Raw genomic sequence first — 13,657 nt, forward strand, 5'->3', positions numbered from 1 at the left:
ATGAACCCCAATTGCACCAACTGCAGCAGTGTGGTTGACATGGCCTTCGTAAGCATCTACTCAGTGATCTTTGTGGTAGGCCTCCCCCTGAATGTGGCTGCGCTGTGGATCTTCTTTTTCAGAGGGACCCTACGGTCCAACACAATCATCTACATGAAGAACCTGGCTGCCTCTGACCTGTTGCTTTTGGCATCGTTGCCGCTGAGGGTGTATTATTACAGCAAGAGGCCTTTGCTATCCCAGACAGTTTGTGAAGTTGCAGGGCTGCTGCTCCTGGTCAACATGTATAGCAGTATCTTCCTGCTGACCTGCATCAGCTGGGACCGCTGCATGGCGGTGTGCTTTCCACTCCAACCCTGGGTCCAAGGCTTGCGCCGACAAGCCAAGTACATCTGTGTAGCCATGTGGGGCCTAAGCATCGTGGGCACCATTCCCTCCTACTTTGTAAACAAGGCAGAGAAGAAAAACGACACGCTCTGCTTTGACAGCCGGCCTCGATACATCATGGACGTTCGCGTCTCCAGTGCCATGGTGCTTGCCTTTGCTGTGCCCTTGGTCATCATGGTGACTTCCTCTTGGGGCCTGCTGCGGGCCATGCACCAGAGCACAGCTGTCCAGATGGAGCTGGTCAATGGCACCAAGATCCAGCACATGGTGGTCATCAACGTGGCCATCTTCCTGGGCTGCTTCTTGCCCTACCACCTGGTGGTGTTTTGCTACCAATTGCAAGGGCTGAACAAAGAGCACTGGGATGTGGTATACCGCTGTGCCCTGCTCCTGGCCTGTGCCAATGCCGCCCTGGATCCTTTGGCATACTACTTTGCCACAGAGACCTTCCAGCACCTGGTGACAACGGACCACCTCTTTCAGGGCAGGGGCACCCATTCCAACAATGCTGGGGAGACGGAGTACCTTGCCCAGCCTCTGGGGACACATCACCAGCCCACCATGCCCACTCCTGTCTTTGATGTGCCATCCTGCATCAAGGCACTTGATGTGAAAGAGGCTACAGGCCAGTTATAACACAATCCGATGTTCTAAGGCTAACAGGTTGGTGACCCTGTCCTTCAGGTTGAGGCAGACTTTATTTCAGAAAAGAACTAAAGTATTCAGACTACTCATACCAGGAGGGAGGGATGGAAGAAGAGGGAGATTTACAATGTGGCTAAACATGGTGGGTGGGGGATTGGTTGGGGGAAAATGACCTGAGGTTTACCATCAAAGGCTCAGATGGTACAGCACCCTGAGTGAAAGCAGAGACATGGCAGTTATTGCCAGGGCTTTTTAGCCCCCCCTTTCCTAATTTTTTTCATTTTTTCTTTTTATATTGTTCTGTGGAGTTACAGGGGGGAAGGGGTTTTGTCTCTCACACAAAGTTTTTTGCCCCAGTGTTGGGCCCCATTTCAACAGCCTGGAATACTGGCTGACTTTAGGGATGCAGAAAACCTGATGTGTGTAAAGTCTAATGTTCACAAGTGATCCAGGTTTGGCACATGTTTGAATACTCAGGTATGGTAAAGTGTCACTGAACATATGCTGAGGGCAAGGTTTTCAAGTCAGACGATGTCATCCCGTCAGGCCTAAGCCCCAGAACTTCTCCTTTCAAAAATAATTGAGGACACACACACACAACCACAGGCAACAGGGTTGCTCTGTTTTTTGAAATGGGACAGGTTCCCTCTTCAGGAAGATTACACCTTGCCTCATAAGCCTCACAGGTTTACAGAAGAATTGCACATTATCTGAGGGATCCATGTTTAAAAATAACATGAACCTACCGAAGCTGGTAGTTTTACTGAAACAGGCCCCAACCCCATTTTCTTAATCATACTCCCCTGGTTACAGTTCACCCTGTGAGGAGAAACTGTAGATAGCGGTCGTTTTCCTTCATGGGGCAAATGAACCACTGAGGTGAAGCACCATCTTGTTCAGAAAAACAGGGAGTGGAAAAATACTGCTGCTTGGATCAAATTGGCCACGCCCTCCCACCCCAGCAGCTGCATTTCATTATGGCAGGATATATTGGAAGGTCTCATCATAGAGCTACAGAATAATATGTAGTTTGATTATTTAAGTGTATACGGAAAAGAGCAAACCCCTAGCAGACAGCACAGGTACTGCCTGTGCTCACCAGGGAAGAAGACTGTGGGGGTTGATGGTGGTGGAGAGAACCCTCAAGTCATAGCTGATTTATGGCAACCCCTGGCAAGGTTTTCATGGCAAAAGACTAACAGAAGTCGTTTGCCACCACCTGGCTCTGCAACCCTGGTCTTTGTTGGAGGTTTCCCATCCAATTACTAACCAAGACCGATCCTGCTTAGCTTCTGAGATCTGACAAGATCAGGCTCACCTGGGCTACCCAGGTCAGGGCATGTTGATAGACACAGGTAATTTACAGATCCTCTTGCCCAGATTTGCTCATGATGGATCTAACAGGGCCTAGGGATCTAGTCACTAGACTGGCTGGGACAAATTTCAAAAACGTTGTCACATTCCTTGTAGCAGCATTTTCAGTAAGTTTTTCATAAGATATTTCAAACGCACAAAATTTAGCAGCACAAGTGATGTGCACTTCCAGACATTTATGTACACCAGTGCATAGCACCCTGGAGTAAAGTCTTTGAATGTGCATTATTGCATAGCAGTGGACTTTGAAGAGCATATTTTTAACTCCGCAGTTGTTTTTAAAGTCCAGCATTTCTGCACATCAGAACACTGTGAGGGATTTTTTTAACAAGAGTATTTTGTTGTGGGTTATGCATCTGGTCTCAGCTAGAGAGGAAAAAAGTGAGAACTGTTCTTTCAAATTCAAAAGATAACATCAAAGCAGTCACACAACAGGGGACTTCTGTACACAGGTGTACAGAAATGGTGTGAAATTATGGAACAAAGAGGAAGGGGGTGTTTCAGATATCTTTGCGTCAAAAACACAGTCTTTACAGTGAGTTAAACAAAACAAAAATGCAGAGCAGCACTAATCTCAAAGAGCGTATGCCCTTTTAAAATGTTTATTAAACATGTAAGTATAACATAGGATTTCATTAAATCTGTTATTCAAAAAAACTGATAAAGATCCATTTTTTTCACAAACTTGGCTGAACTAGTTCTTATTGTTATTTTTTTTCTTTTTGGAAGAAAGAGCACTGTATTTACCTTAAACCCTTTTGCAATAAGAGTGGATTAAAACATAAGGAGATCCACTCAAAGAATAATCATGTTTACAGGATGACTAGAATCTTAAGTGCAATCTTAAGAACCGTTTCCTGCATGTGAGCCCCGCTAGATAGACCTGAGTAGGAGTCCGAAGAGACTTGCTTAGGCTGGCATGGTTTGATTCTTATGTTCAAAGCACTGCATAGGTTGGAGACTCCCCACTCTCAGAAAGGCTACGTACAGACTTTTTTTCGTCCTGGCCTTGATATTGTGAAACAAATTATTTTCACGCTTTCCCACATCTTGGTGCTTCTTTGTACCTTGAGGTTTTCCAGCAAACTTTCTCAAACCTGATTTGCTGCAGTTTTTTGGGGAAAGATTGCAACAAAGCTGCAACGGTGCCCATGCGGGCAGGAAAATCCGACCCTTACCCACCCTGCCCACATTCACATCATTTCCCCTGACCCAGTACCCTGCAGCAGCCATTTTTCCTCACAACGCAGAGGGCTTTTTTCTCTAATCACCAACTTAATATTGTTACAGAATTATAACAATTAGCTTATAAAGTTCTCTGAATCCCCAGCTTCATTAAAAATAAAGCAAGTCTATAGTTCCTTTTGTTGAAGACATATGCCTTCCCCTTGTATCTTTCTTTAAATGAAAGCTGAGAATTAGCATATCCTGATAGACCGTTACAATGCTATAATGAGATGTCAGCTGCTGATTTTTTTAAAAAGTGAAAAGCCCCTGCCCCCCCCCCACCTGATGGTATAGGAGAGGAGACAGACATTGCAGGGGCAGCAAAAATGTAGAGACATCTACTTTAATGGAAGCCCTGTTGCCGCTGTGCTATATTGGCAACCACAGCAGCCCCAAGGAAAGCACACCAGCCAATTCCTGTGTGGAAAATACCACAGCCCATAAGCCCTAGTGGCACCCTTCTAGTGTTTCTGGCCTTCCAAGGTTACCAGTTCTCATAAGAAGTCAACCAGGAAAGAAGACTGTAGAATTAGACTTCCTTGATGGACATAAAACTTCCTCCCACAATACTAGCTTTTGGTGCTACTCCAGTGGTTCAAGACAGACAACAGTAAAGTCCTTCTTCTTCTGTCTGAAGGGAGCTCTGACTCTTGAAAGCTTACACCCTGAAGATGCCACTGGACTCAAATCCTGCCTCTGTACTTCTTCCCAGAATGTCTAATTAATGCATGGAATGCTCAGCCAGTAGATGTGGTGATGGCCAAGGGCTTTAAAGGGGGATTAGACAATTGTTTGGAGGATAGGTCTATCAAAGGCCAGGCTAGCTAAATGGACTCTCCAGGTTCAGAAGTTGTATACTCTCAAGGCTGGTCACAGAAGGGAACGTGTAAATAACTAGGAGAGGGATGCTGTCTTGAGAGCTTCCTGAAGGCATCAGACTGGTCACTGCAGAAAGCAAGATTAGATGGACCCTTGTACTAATCTGGGAGGACTCCCAATTTCTTCCGGCTCAAGCAGAGTAGGGTTGGCTAGATTGCTATGAACCGTCACCTATCTGTTGTGCAAATTAAATACTGCTTGGGTCGCTTGTGCCTGGACTCACAATCAGGACCTTATTAATTTTGATCTACATGACGCTGTTGTTGGAAGCCATCCATTTACCTTTTTAACTCACCTCGCAAAACAGATCTCCATACACCCACTCACAGCTATATATATCCACCATGTGCATTGTCTATTTCACACTTTTGCTCCCACAAACTCCCACTGTCACAATGCATTCGTCAGTTGTTAAGATGCCGCTGGGCTCATTCTTGTTTTCTGTCTCAACTTTATTGTTCTCAGTCCAGCTCCTTTTATGACTGGTGGGAAGCCACAAATGAGTCCTCTCCCTTCTACAGAGGGTATAGAATCCTTAACAGATTACCTTCATTCTGCATTTCCATCACCTTCCGGGGCTTTGCCAGAATCCCACACCTGTTCCCAAGCATCAGGGCCTAACAGGCGATAGTTCACATTGCGATAGGTGCCCACATTGTGGAGCCGTCTGGCACGCACTGCTTCATAGATCTCTTGGACTGCAGGAGGTAAAGGTGGGAAGCCTGCAAGTTTGGCCAGCTCCTTTGCATAGCTCCACTGTTGAGCCTTGAGCCTCAGAAAATGCCGAGCCAATCCCCCCTCCCTCAGATACCGGTCTAGCTGCCCTTGGGCATCAGCTTCCATCTCCGCCGCAGAAGGAAGGAGGCAGTGGCCTCGGAGCACTGCAAGCGCAAACAGCACCTGGCAGTGGAAGTGTGGGAAGGGGCAGATTTGCTGGCAGAGGCCAATAAAGAACAGCGAAGGGTGTTGGGGGGCAAGCAGGTGCCGGTACAGGGGGCCCACACCATATTCTGTCTCCTGTAAGCCCAGCCGGGCCAAGGTCAAGAAGGGAAAGCGGTACCGGTAGCCAGTGCAGAGAATCAAGACATCAGGCTGCAGCACTGAGCCATCCACAAACACCACCATCTCCTTCACCACCTTCAAGAGCCGGGGCACCTGCAGGATATCTTCAGGTAGGCCGCACACAGGAGGCCCCTGGTGGCTGAGCGCCACATGAGCAGCCACGGGAGACAGCTGCATTGCCAGGTCAACACCTGATGCACCCGCACCCACCAGCACCACAGTCAAACCTGCAAAGGGCTCTGGGCGCCGGTACGAGTGACTGTGCAGGAGGCAGCCTAGAAAGGGGGAAAGAGATGGAGTTGGCAGAAACTCAAGGGGAAAGCTGGGCATTCCTATCCTCTTCTTGCGAATACAATTCTCACATCTGACACATACCCATTGTTCAAGTTGCTTCTCTTTACCCTTTACAAAGGTTCCCAAGGACCAGCATTCCTTTCTGTTCTTTTGCAGAAGCTTATTATAGTTTCTGGAGCCATGGCTCAATGGTAGAGCACAGGCTTTGCATGAAGAAGGGCATACGTGGGTTTAGTCCCTAGCATCTCTAGTTAAAGAAGCTCAAGTAGCCGTTAACATGTACGAACATAGGAAGCTACCTTATATGAAGTCAGACCACTAGTCTATCAAGACCCAAAGTCTGAGGTCAAAGTCTACCACATAGTACCTGATTCTTTTAACCAGAGATGATGGAGATTGAACCTGGTACCTTCTGCATGCAAATCAGATGCTCTGTAACTGAGCCACAACCCCTACCCTGTTGGGAAAGGCCTTTCTCTGCCAGAGACCTTGGAGAGTTGCTGCCAGTAAGAGCCGATAAAACTGGACTAGACTCCATTTAAGGAAGCTTGGAATGTTCGTACAGTGCTGTGTGAGTACATTATTGGTACTCATCCAAGCTACTGGCAAAGAGAACTTTGCTTAGTGGCTCTCCCAAAGAGCTCCACCAAGAGAAGACAGGAAAGGGAATGGCTAGCAATGGATAAAATGGAAGAGAGGAGAAGCAGCTTTGGATATCTATTCGGGAGAAAAGTGAGGTATAAATATCTAAACACATAAATAAATTCTGATGCAACCTCCTCCTAGAGTTACAATTCTTCCATATCCTACAGGTATCAGAAGCTCTCTACACTTGCTAGGAAATGGTTCTCCTTTCAGATCATTCTTCCTCCAGAAAAGAGTGGCCAGCTCTATAAATATATTTATTTTATTTATTTACAGCCCACCTTTCTCACTGAGACTCAAGACAGATGACGGAATTTTTTAAAAAATGCAATCATAACACTATGAGACATCCAGTGAATAACGCAGGACCAGGATCGTAGAAAAGCCAGCACCAACCAAGACCTTCATATTTGCACAAGTAACTCACAATTCCCTCAGATGAGGGGTTTTTGCTTTTTTTTTTTTTAAGGAAGTTTAATGTGTCTTATTTTAATGGGGTAGATCCCTGTTTCTCCCTCATTTGGCATACAGGGATTTGTGAGAATGTAGTGGCAGAGTTGCAGGAGACATCAGAGGAGCTCAGAAAAATGACCCAAGAACTCTAGCAAAAATTGGGACAACAGATTAGCATATCTATTTATTTATTTCGAATATGAGGGTGACATCAGTTGTCCCAGTACATGATGAGAGGGGTCCAGTGTATTTTAAATATATTCTAGGATTTATAGGACTAGAGCTAAATCCACATGGCTGTTTTGCTCTGCCTTGGCTTACAAACTGGTGTTTTTTTGGAGGATCCACATGTCATCCACCAACCATCCATGTTGGGCGGTTTCCCGTTTTCCTCTGACCTTTCCCAAATCTGCCTTGCTATGATATTTTCTGAAAGAATGCACACCATCTGGATGGCAACATACACATTTTTAAACCTCCCACCAAGATTGGCACCAGTTTACTGTCATCATCCCTCTTGTGCCCGCAATATTCTAACACCACCACCCCTGTGCCTCTGGAGGGTTTTTTGTTTTTAAATCAGTTCTTGCTGTACTGATGTAGCATTATAGAGACATAGGAACCACAAAGATAAAAAAGAAAAACTAAAAAAAAAAAGATCTCCAGTGGCACCATGGCAATGACCACGGAAATAGCCCGATGTGGGCACTTTGCTGCTGCTGAAAATGCCTCTGTATTCTCCGTGGCAATGGCTGCTCAATGGGGGATCTTCAGTGTGTGTATGCAGCCTAGTTGATCAGAGGCTTGGTTATGGGAAGCAGAAATTCTTTTGTCCAAGACAGAATGAACAAGATTTAGGCCTTACCTTGGAAGCTGTCCAGACCAGGAATGGGTGGTATGAATGGGATGGCGTAATGACTGCAGAAACAAGAATGTTAGGGACGTGAGTTGGAGGACTTGTGTACATGTGTGTGCCAAGCATCAGAGCCAGTTAACTCCCTTCTGCTTCAATGGTTTGCAAAGATGCAGGGAATGCAGCTGGGCCATCCCTCTGCCTGGTTTAGTTGGCAGTGGTGGTCCTCTGTCCTGGACCCGTGTATTCAAGCTTCCTTGGGCCCAAGACGTGCCTCTTAAAACCTAGCATCCTAGCATTGGCAAATAACAACCTATTATCCAGTTCTGCCCTCTGCTCAGGCACGATCAACTGATTACCTAGATGATCCCCCACTAGCCAGAACTCACCCAGTACAGACCATGATGGCATCAAAATGTTCCGAGACATGCTGTGTCAATCCTGACCCCCGCACAGTTGCCTTGACATCCCAGCCACTTGCAGTGCCCTGGTCCCCTAGCACAGGCCTAACGTCATTCACCTGCCACCGGAACTTGAGTAGGGAGGAAAAGAAGTCAGATACAGGAGTCATCAAGGTCAGGAGGAAATCAGCTAAGACTCAGCTGCAGGGAGAGAAAGTGATATCTGGCATAAGGAGGTTTGGGTCCTGACAAGCCACTGCTCCAGGCCAGGAGAGCTGTGGAAAGAGCTGCTCAGAATATGCCATGACCTGCCCTTAAACAAAAGACTGAAGCCTGTTTCTACAGCTAGCGACTGGCTGTGGTTATTCTGTGGTGAGATTAATGCACTCTGTGCATGCTCAAAGACACTCTTTTGTATAACCTCATAGATTATACAGGTTTCATGGCTTAGTCCAGCATACTACCCCGACACAGCTTCCACCCAAGTTCTCACAGAAGCATGTGCTTCTGCTCAGCCCACCAGGGATACCTTCCAAGGCCCCTACTGTGCCCCCACCCCCAGTCTCACCTGGACATGGTCCTGGACGCCAAAGTGCTCTGCGTAGCTTTCCAGGTAGGCCAGCACATCTGAGTGGTGCACAAATGATGGCAGTGATGGGTTGAAGGGGAAATCCGGAAAGGCCATGACTTCTTTGGGAAGGTTGGTCCTGGGAGCCAAAGAAGAGACATCCCACCCCCCAATTAGTACCAACCTGCCTCTGGTCCCTGTGCCATCCCTTGCCTACTTAAAATGCATTGCGGCCACTCCCCCCTCTGAAACATCACACCCATCGGCCTGCACAGGCTCCATACACTCTACCTCAGAGACTGACAGACAGAGCCTCAGTTGCTACCTGAGATCGTGGTACATGCTGGAATGGATGGGCCATCCCTCAGCATCTTCCCCGCTCTGCTCAGTATAAACCCAGGTGCCTCCCAGTTGATCAGACGCCTCAAACACCACCGGAGGAAGGAAAGTGTCAGGGTAGTTGAGGACGTGGCGGGCAGCACACAGCCCTGCTGCTCCCGCTCCAATCACAGCCACGCGCAGCCTCTTTGACGCCATCTTGCATCAGGGCCTGAAGGAAAGAAAGTATACAAATGAAGGCCCCATTGCCCTCCAGAGGCCTGGATTCTGCCCACTCACTAAAATGCACCCACTTCTCTTTGGCATCACAAGGAAGAGAGTGACAAATAACAGTCCCAAGTCTATCAACCAGGGCTCATTTCGAGGGGGAACGCACAGGAACGCAGTTCCAGCAGTTCCTCAAAGAGGTCACATGTCAGGTGGCCCCGCCCACCTGACTCTCAGCCATTTTGGGCCTATTTCGGCCTGAATTGGGTCTGAAATGGCCTGGATCAGGCTTCTGACGGGTGGTGGATCACTCTCCCGCTCATCAGCGGCCTGATCCTGACCATTTTGGGCCCCTTTTCAGCCATTTTCAGCCCCCTTTTGCCATTTTGGGCCCACTTTCGGCCCTGAATGGCCAGGGTTGGGTCCAAAACAGCCAGGATAGGTGATGTCAGGGGGTATGGCATATGCAAATCAGTTATACTAATGACACACTTCTGGTGATGGCAAGAGGCATGGCATATGCTAATGACTTATGCTAATGAGTTCCTCCAGCTCTTTTTCTAAATGACCCCTGCGATCAACACAGCCACTGTGGTGTAGTTGTTAGTGTGTTGGATTAGGATCTGGGAGATCCAAGTTCAAATCACCACTCAGTCATGGAAACTTGTTGGGTGACCTTGGGCCACTCACTCTCTCTCAGCCCAGCCTTACCTCACAGGGTGGCTGTGAGGAGAAAATGGAAGAGAGAATGAGGTAAGCCACTTTAGCTCCTCATTGGGGAAAAAAGTGGGGTATAAATGAAGTAAACACATAAGTTAAGAGATGACTGCATGTTTTATGTCAAGCCACAAAGAGCAACAGAGTTTGAACTAAGAACATTCTAAAACGGATTACATTTGTAGCCTGCCCCCCACCCCAAAGGAGGACAAAATTTAGCAAACTACTGCAAAGACACACAAGAGTCTGCAAAGCATCACTCCATCTCTGTGTACGGTTCCAATTAGGGTTGTGTACACCACTGCTTAGAACAGAAATGTGACTTGTGGGAGAATATGAGAGGCTTTTGCAAAGTAGGCAGGGCTAAAAAACAGTATGTGAAGTGTTTAGAGCGTTGAGTCAAAGCTACTTGGGTTTGAATCCCCCACTCTGCCATGAAGCTTACTCCTATTCTAAATTCTCCCAATGGTTTAAACTATTCAAGAGGGATCGTGTTAGAGCCCCCTACTTGGTTAATATCCTTCCCTACAACCTTAGAACAGCCTTTACCTCAATTAGGTTTCAAACTATGCCACAGGGCTGTTAGCTGGTTGTTACACCAAAATACCTCAAGCTCTTCGCTACTGTATTTGTGGAGCCCATGTTGTGGAGGATTTACCACATTACCTATTATCCTGCCCACTCTATGCAGAGCCAAGGACTAAATTCCTAGCAGAGTTTTTAATTGGTTTAAATTCCTCTTCAGACTCCGAGAAGCTGCTTTTTCTCCTGTTTGATACTGCTGCATTTGTTTCTTATAGCCTCTCTTTTTGCTTCAGCAGCCAAGAAAATTTGGGCTAGAGCTGTTTCCAGTGATAGTAATGCTTTTATTTGATTGGTATTTTCTGCCTAGATAATTTTAATCTGTCAATACCTGTACATATGATTAATTGCTGATTTGTATATACAAGTCTTTTATATATGTTAGACTGTTTTATGTATCTGGATTGTAATGGCCTTTGGCTACAAACAATAAACTCTACTACTACTACTACTACTACTACTACTACTTACTAAAACATAATCCTATGAAGAGTTACTCCCATCAAAGCCAATTGGGTTCAGACTGGAATAGATTTGCATAGGGTGGCACTGTAGGTGATTTTTGGCCAGTTTCCTAACCCACTACACAAGATTGTTGCAAGGAGAAAATAAGCACAAAGCTCTCAGCTCCTAAGAGGAAAGGTGGGATCCAAGTATGTTAGACAAAATGTCCCTGATGCCAGAGAGGCTCTCTTCTCTATGATCAGAGGCAGCCCCAGCAAATCTTCTGCTCTGGAGAAAATACAAAGGAGTACAGCAGAGCTCCTGCAGTATGTGCAGATCAGGGAAGCCTGGGAGGTGTAGTTTACTGCAGGAGATGCAGCAGCTAGCTGTGCATGATAAAATCCCCTCTCCTGCAACGGCTAAAAAAACCATCCATCCGGTAACCCTGGTGCAGATACGACAGTGATGACTAAGATGTTAACCTGGGGACTTCTATAAAAAAATGAACTAGCTCAGTAATTTTATCTTTCAAGGTATTTAAAAAAAACAAACAGCAGGCCCTGTTTGGAATAGGGGAAAATGACATTTTATACAGGCACCAATACACTGGTTAACCCATTCCATACCTTTCAAAGCGCAAAAACAAGGAAGAGAATAGAATCCCTCACCCAGGGGACCAGTTTGTTTCAGTTTCTTTCCGTTAATTTTGCATCGCTACAACCCAATTATAGGAAAGTGTACTGCGGTATGACCTGATTCACTTACGTACAGTGGGGCTTTTTCCTACAAGAGGTGCGGTACTCACAATGTTCGCTGCCTTGGTGCCCAAGGCTGCCAGCTAAAAGAGGTGCTGGTGCTTGTATCCCCAGGGGGGAAAAGCCCTGCAGGAGAACAAGGTGGTAGGAGTCATATTGCAAGTACTGGATCCGAGCTCCGCATATTCTGTTGCATGCAAACACAAAACTAGCATGGTGCTAGTCTACTAGTTGCAGGGAGTTTAAAATGTGCAAAAGCAATCTGAAAATGCAACCTTCCGTGGCAATTTGTAGTTGCACAGTCCTTCCTACCTAGTCACTCCTCTCTGTGTGGATCAGGGTAAGAGGGGAAGAAGAATGTGGAACGAATGCAAGGTAGGCTATACTACAGAAGAAAGGGACAGGCCAGAAGATCTGCACTTGCTATTCCTCTAGGCAGGGGATTCCTCTATATTCAAGAACTACCGGACAGCCTCTGGCCTAAGCCAAGACGGAGCCACAGCCTTTACCAGATGGCGAGCTAGCTACTTTCTCCAAGGTTGCCAACCTCCAGATGGTGGCTGGAGATCCCCAGGAATACTCCCCCCCCCCACTTCTGCATCCAGTGTCTCAGCTCCAGACCTGGCTCTGCTTTTAAGCTCTCTGTGGGTGCTGGAATATTCCTGTAGTTCTCAGGGCTGGTTTTGGGGGGCGGGGGGGGCAGCCAGTATTGGCTCCAGGAGGGCGGTGCGTCTTGCGGGTTCCGTCCGGGATGCCCCAGGCCGCCTTTTCGTGCTTTCCCCGTAGGCGTAGGAGGCTGCCCTTTGCGGACGCCCGACCGGCCCTGGGGTGGAAACTTAGCTTTGGTAATAGGTTCGGGAGCCCTTGAGGCCGGATGCATGGGGCTGAGCAGGAACTGACCGCCCTCTCGGTCCTTCTCGGCGCATTCTTCCGCCCTCGCAGCCGTTTTGATCCTGCAACGTAGCGCCCGCCCCCCTCGCTTCAAGTGCAGGGAGCTGGGACGGAGCTCACCTAGCCCGGAGCGGAAGAGGCTCTTCCCTGGCCAAGCTTTCGGCCCAGCGCAGCAGTGGAGGGGAAGAGGAGCCCTCCCGGGAGGGGTCGGGTGGAATGGGGGCGGCCAGCCGAATCCTGCCAGAGGGAAGCCCAGCCCAGCCCCCTCCCTCTGCACGCAAACCGGTGCAAAGGTCAGGCTGGGCGTTGTGGCTCCAAGTTCCTTATTTGTGTGCTGGTTTCTTATTGACCTCCTGGGGGCCAGGGAGACAGTTTTAGGTGGGTGGCCGGGCTGGTCTGCAGTAGAGCAGCGGGATTCGAGTCCACTTAGAGACCAGCAAGATTTCCAGGGCGAAGCTTTCCAGAGGCAGAGCTCCCTTCTTCAGCAGAAGGTTGCCTGGGGCCAGGAAGCCTTTGGGGTTCAGGGGGTTGTTCAGGCCCTTGTACATTCAGCCAGACGCGGGGGATCAGTAAGCAAAGGCACGCTCGGCTTGGTTTCCGTGCTGTGTAAGCAGTACACACACTCTCGCCTTGTGTCGGCTTACCGCTTAGCCTTCAGGGGACCGCGGCCTTCCTGTCTTGGCCCGTCTAGCCATTCTGAAACAAAGCGCTTGGTTTTCCCACGCAGGCCACCCAAATGAGACAAGCCAGGCCGGAGGACTGATTCAGATGTCTCCACCAAATCCAAACGGAATCCTTTCGTATAGACATAAAAGGTGTTTTCTAGCCATTGGGATACCGGCCCTGAGGATCCTTGCCAAGCTTTTGCACAGACCTGCACATCCAAGTGTGGTGATGATAACAAGTCTTGATGGCAGTGGTCCTCAAACTTGTT

At 47.8% G+C, this 13,657-nt stretch overlaps 2 protein-coding genes across 8 annotated transcripts; one reads left to right on the plus strand and one right to left on the minus strand.

Annotated features, from left to right (window-relative positions):
• LOC129325228 (lysophosphatidic acid receptor 6-like) lies at positions 1-1,023 on the plus strand. Its single transcript, XM_054972849.1, has one exon. The coding sequence runs from the start codon at positions 1-3 to the stop codon at positions 1,021-1,023; it is 1,023 nt and encodes a 340-aa protein (XP_054828824.1).
• Positions 1,024-2,975: 1,952 nt separating this feature from the next.
• LOC129336479 (uncharacterized) lies at positions 2,976-12,989 on the minus strand. Of its 7 annotated transcripts, none has more exons than XM_054989604.1 (7): positions 12,844-12,989; positions 11,883-11,958; positions 9,114-9,338; positions 8,789-8,927; positions 8,209-8,351; positions 7,832-7,884; positions 2,976-5,849 (listed from the first exon to the last, which is right to left on the minus strand). In XM_054989604.1, the coding sequence occupies exons 3-7, from the start codon at positions 9,323-9,325 to the stop codon at positions 5,062-5,064; spliced, it is 1,335 nt and encodes a 444-aa protein (XP_054845579.1). In that variant the 5' UTR covers positions 9,326-9,338; positions 11,883-11,958; positions 12,844-12,989; the 3' UTR covers positions 2,976-5,061. The 7 variants fall into 7 exon arrangements, with proteins under 7 accessions (XP_054845579.1, XP_054845601.1, XP_054845595.1 ...); XM_054989626.1 differs by lacking the exon at positions 12,844-12,989 and adding an exon at positions 12,733-12,836; XM_054989620.1 differs by lacking the exon at positions 12,844-12,989 and adding an exon at positions 12,454-12,836.
• Positions 12,990-13,657: the final 668 nt, after the last annotated feature.

The sequence above is a fragment of the Eublepharis macularius genome, chromosome 1 (assembly GCF_028583425.1).
Source record: "Eublepharis macularius isolate TG4126 chromosome 1, MPM_Emac_v1.0, whole genome shotgun sequence".
Classification (NCBI taxonomy): Eukaryota; Metazoa; Chordata; class Lepidosauria; order Squamata; family Eublepharidae; genus Eublepharis; species Eublepharis macularius.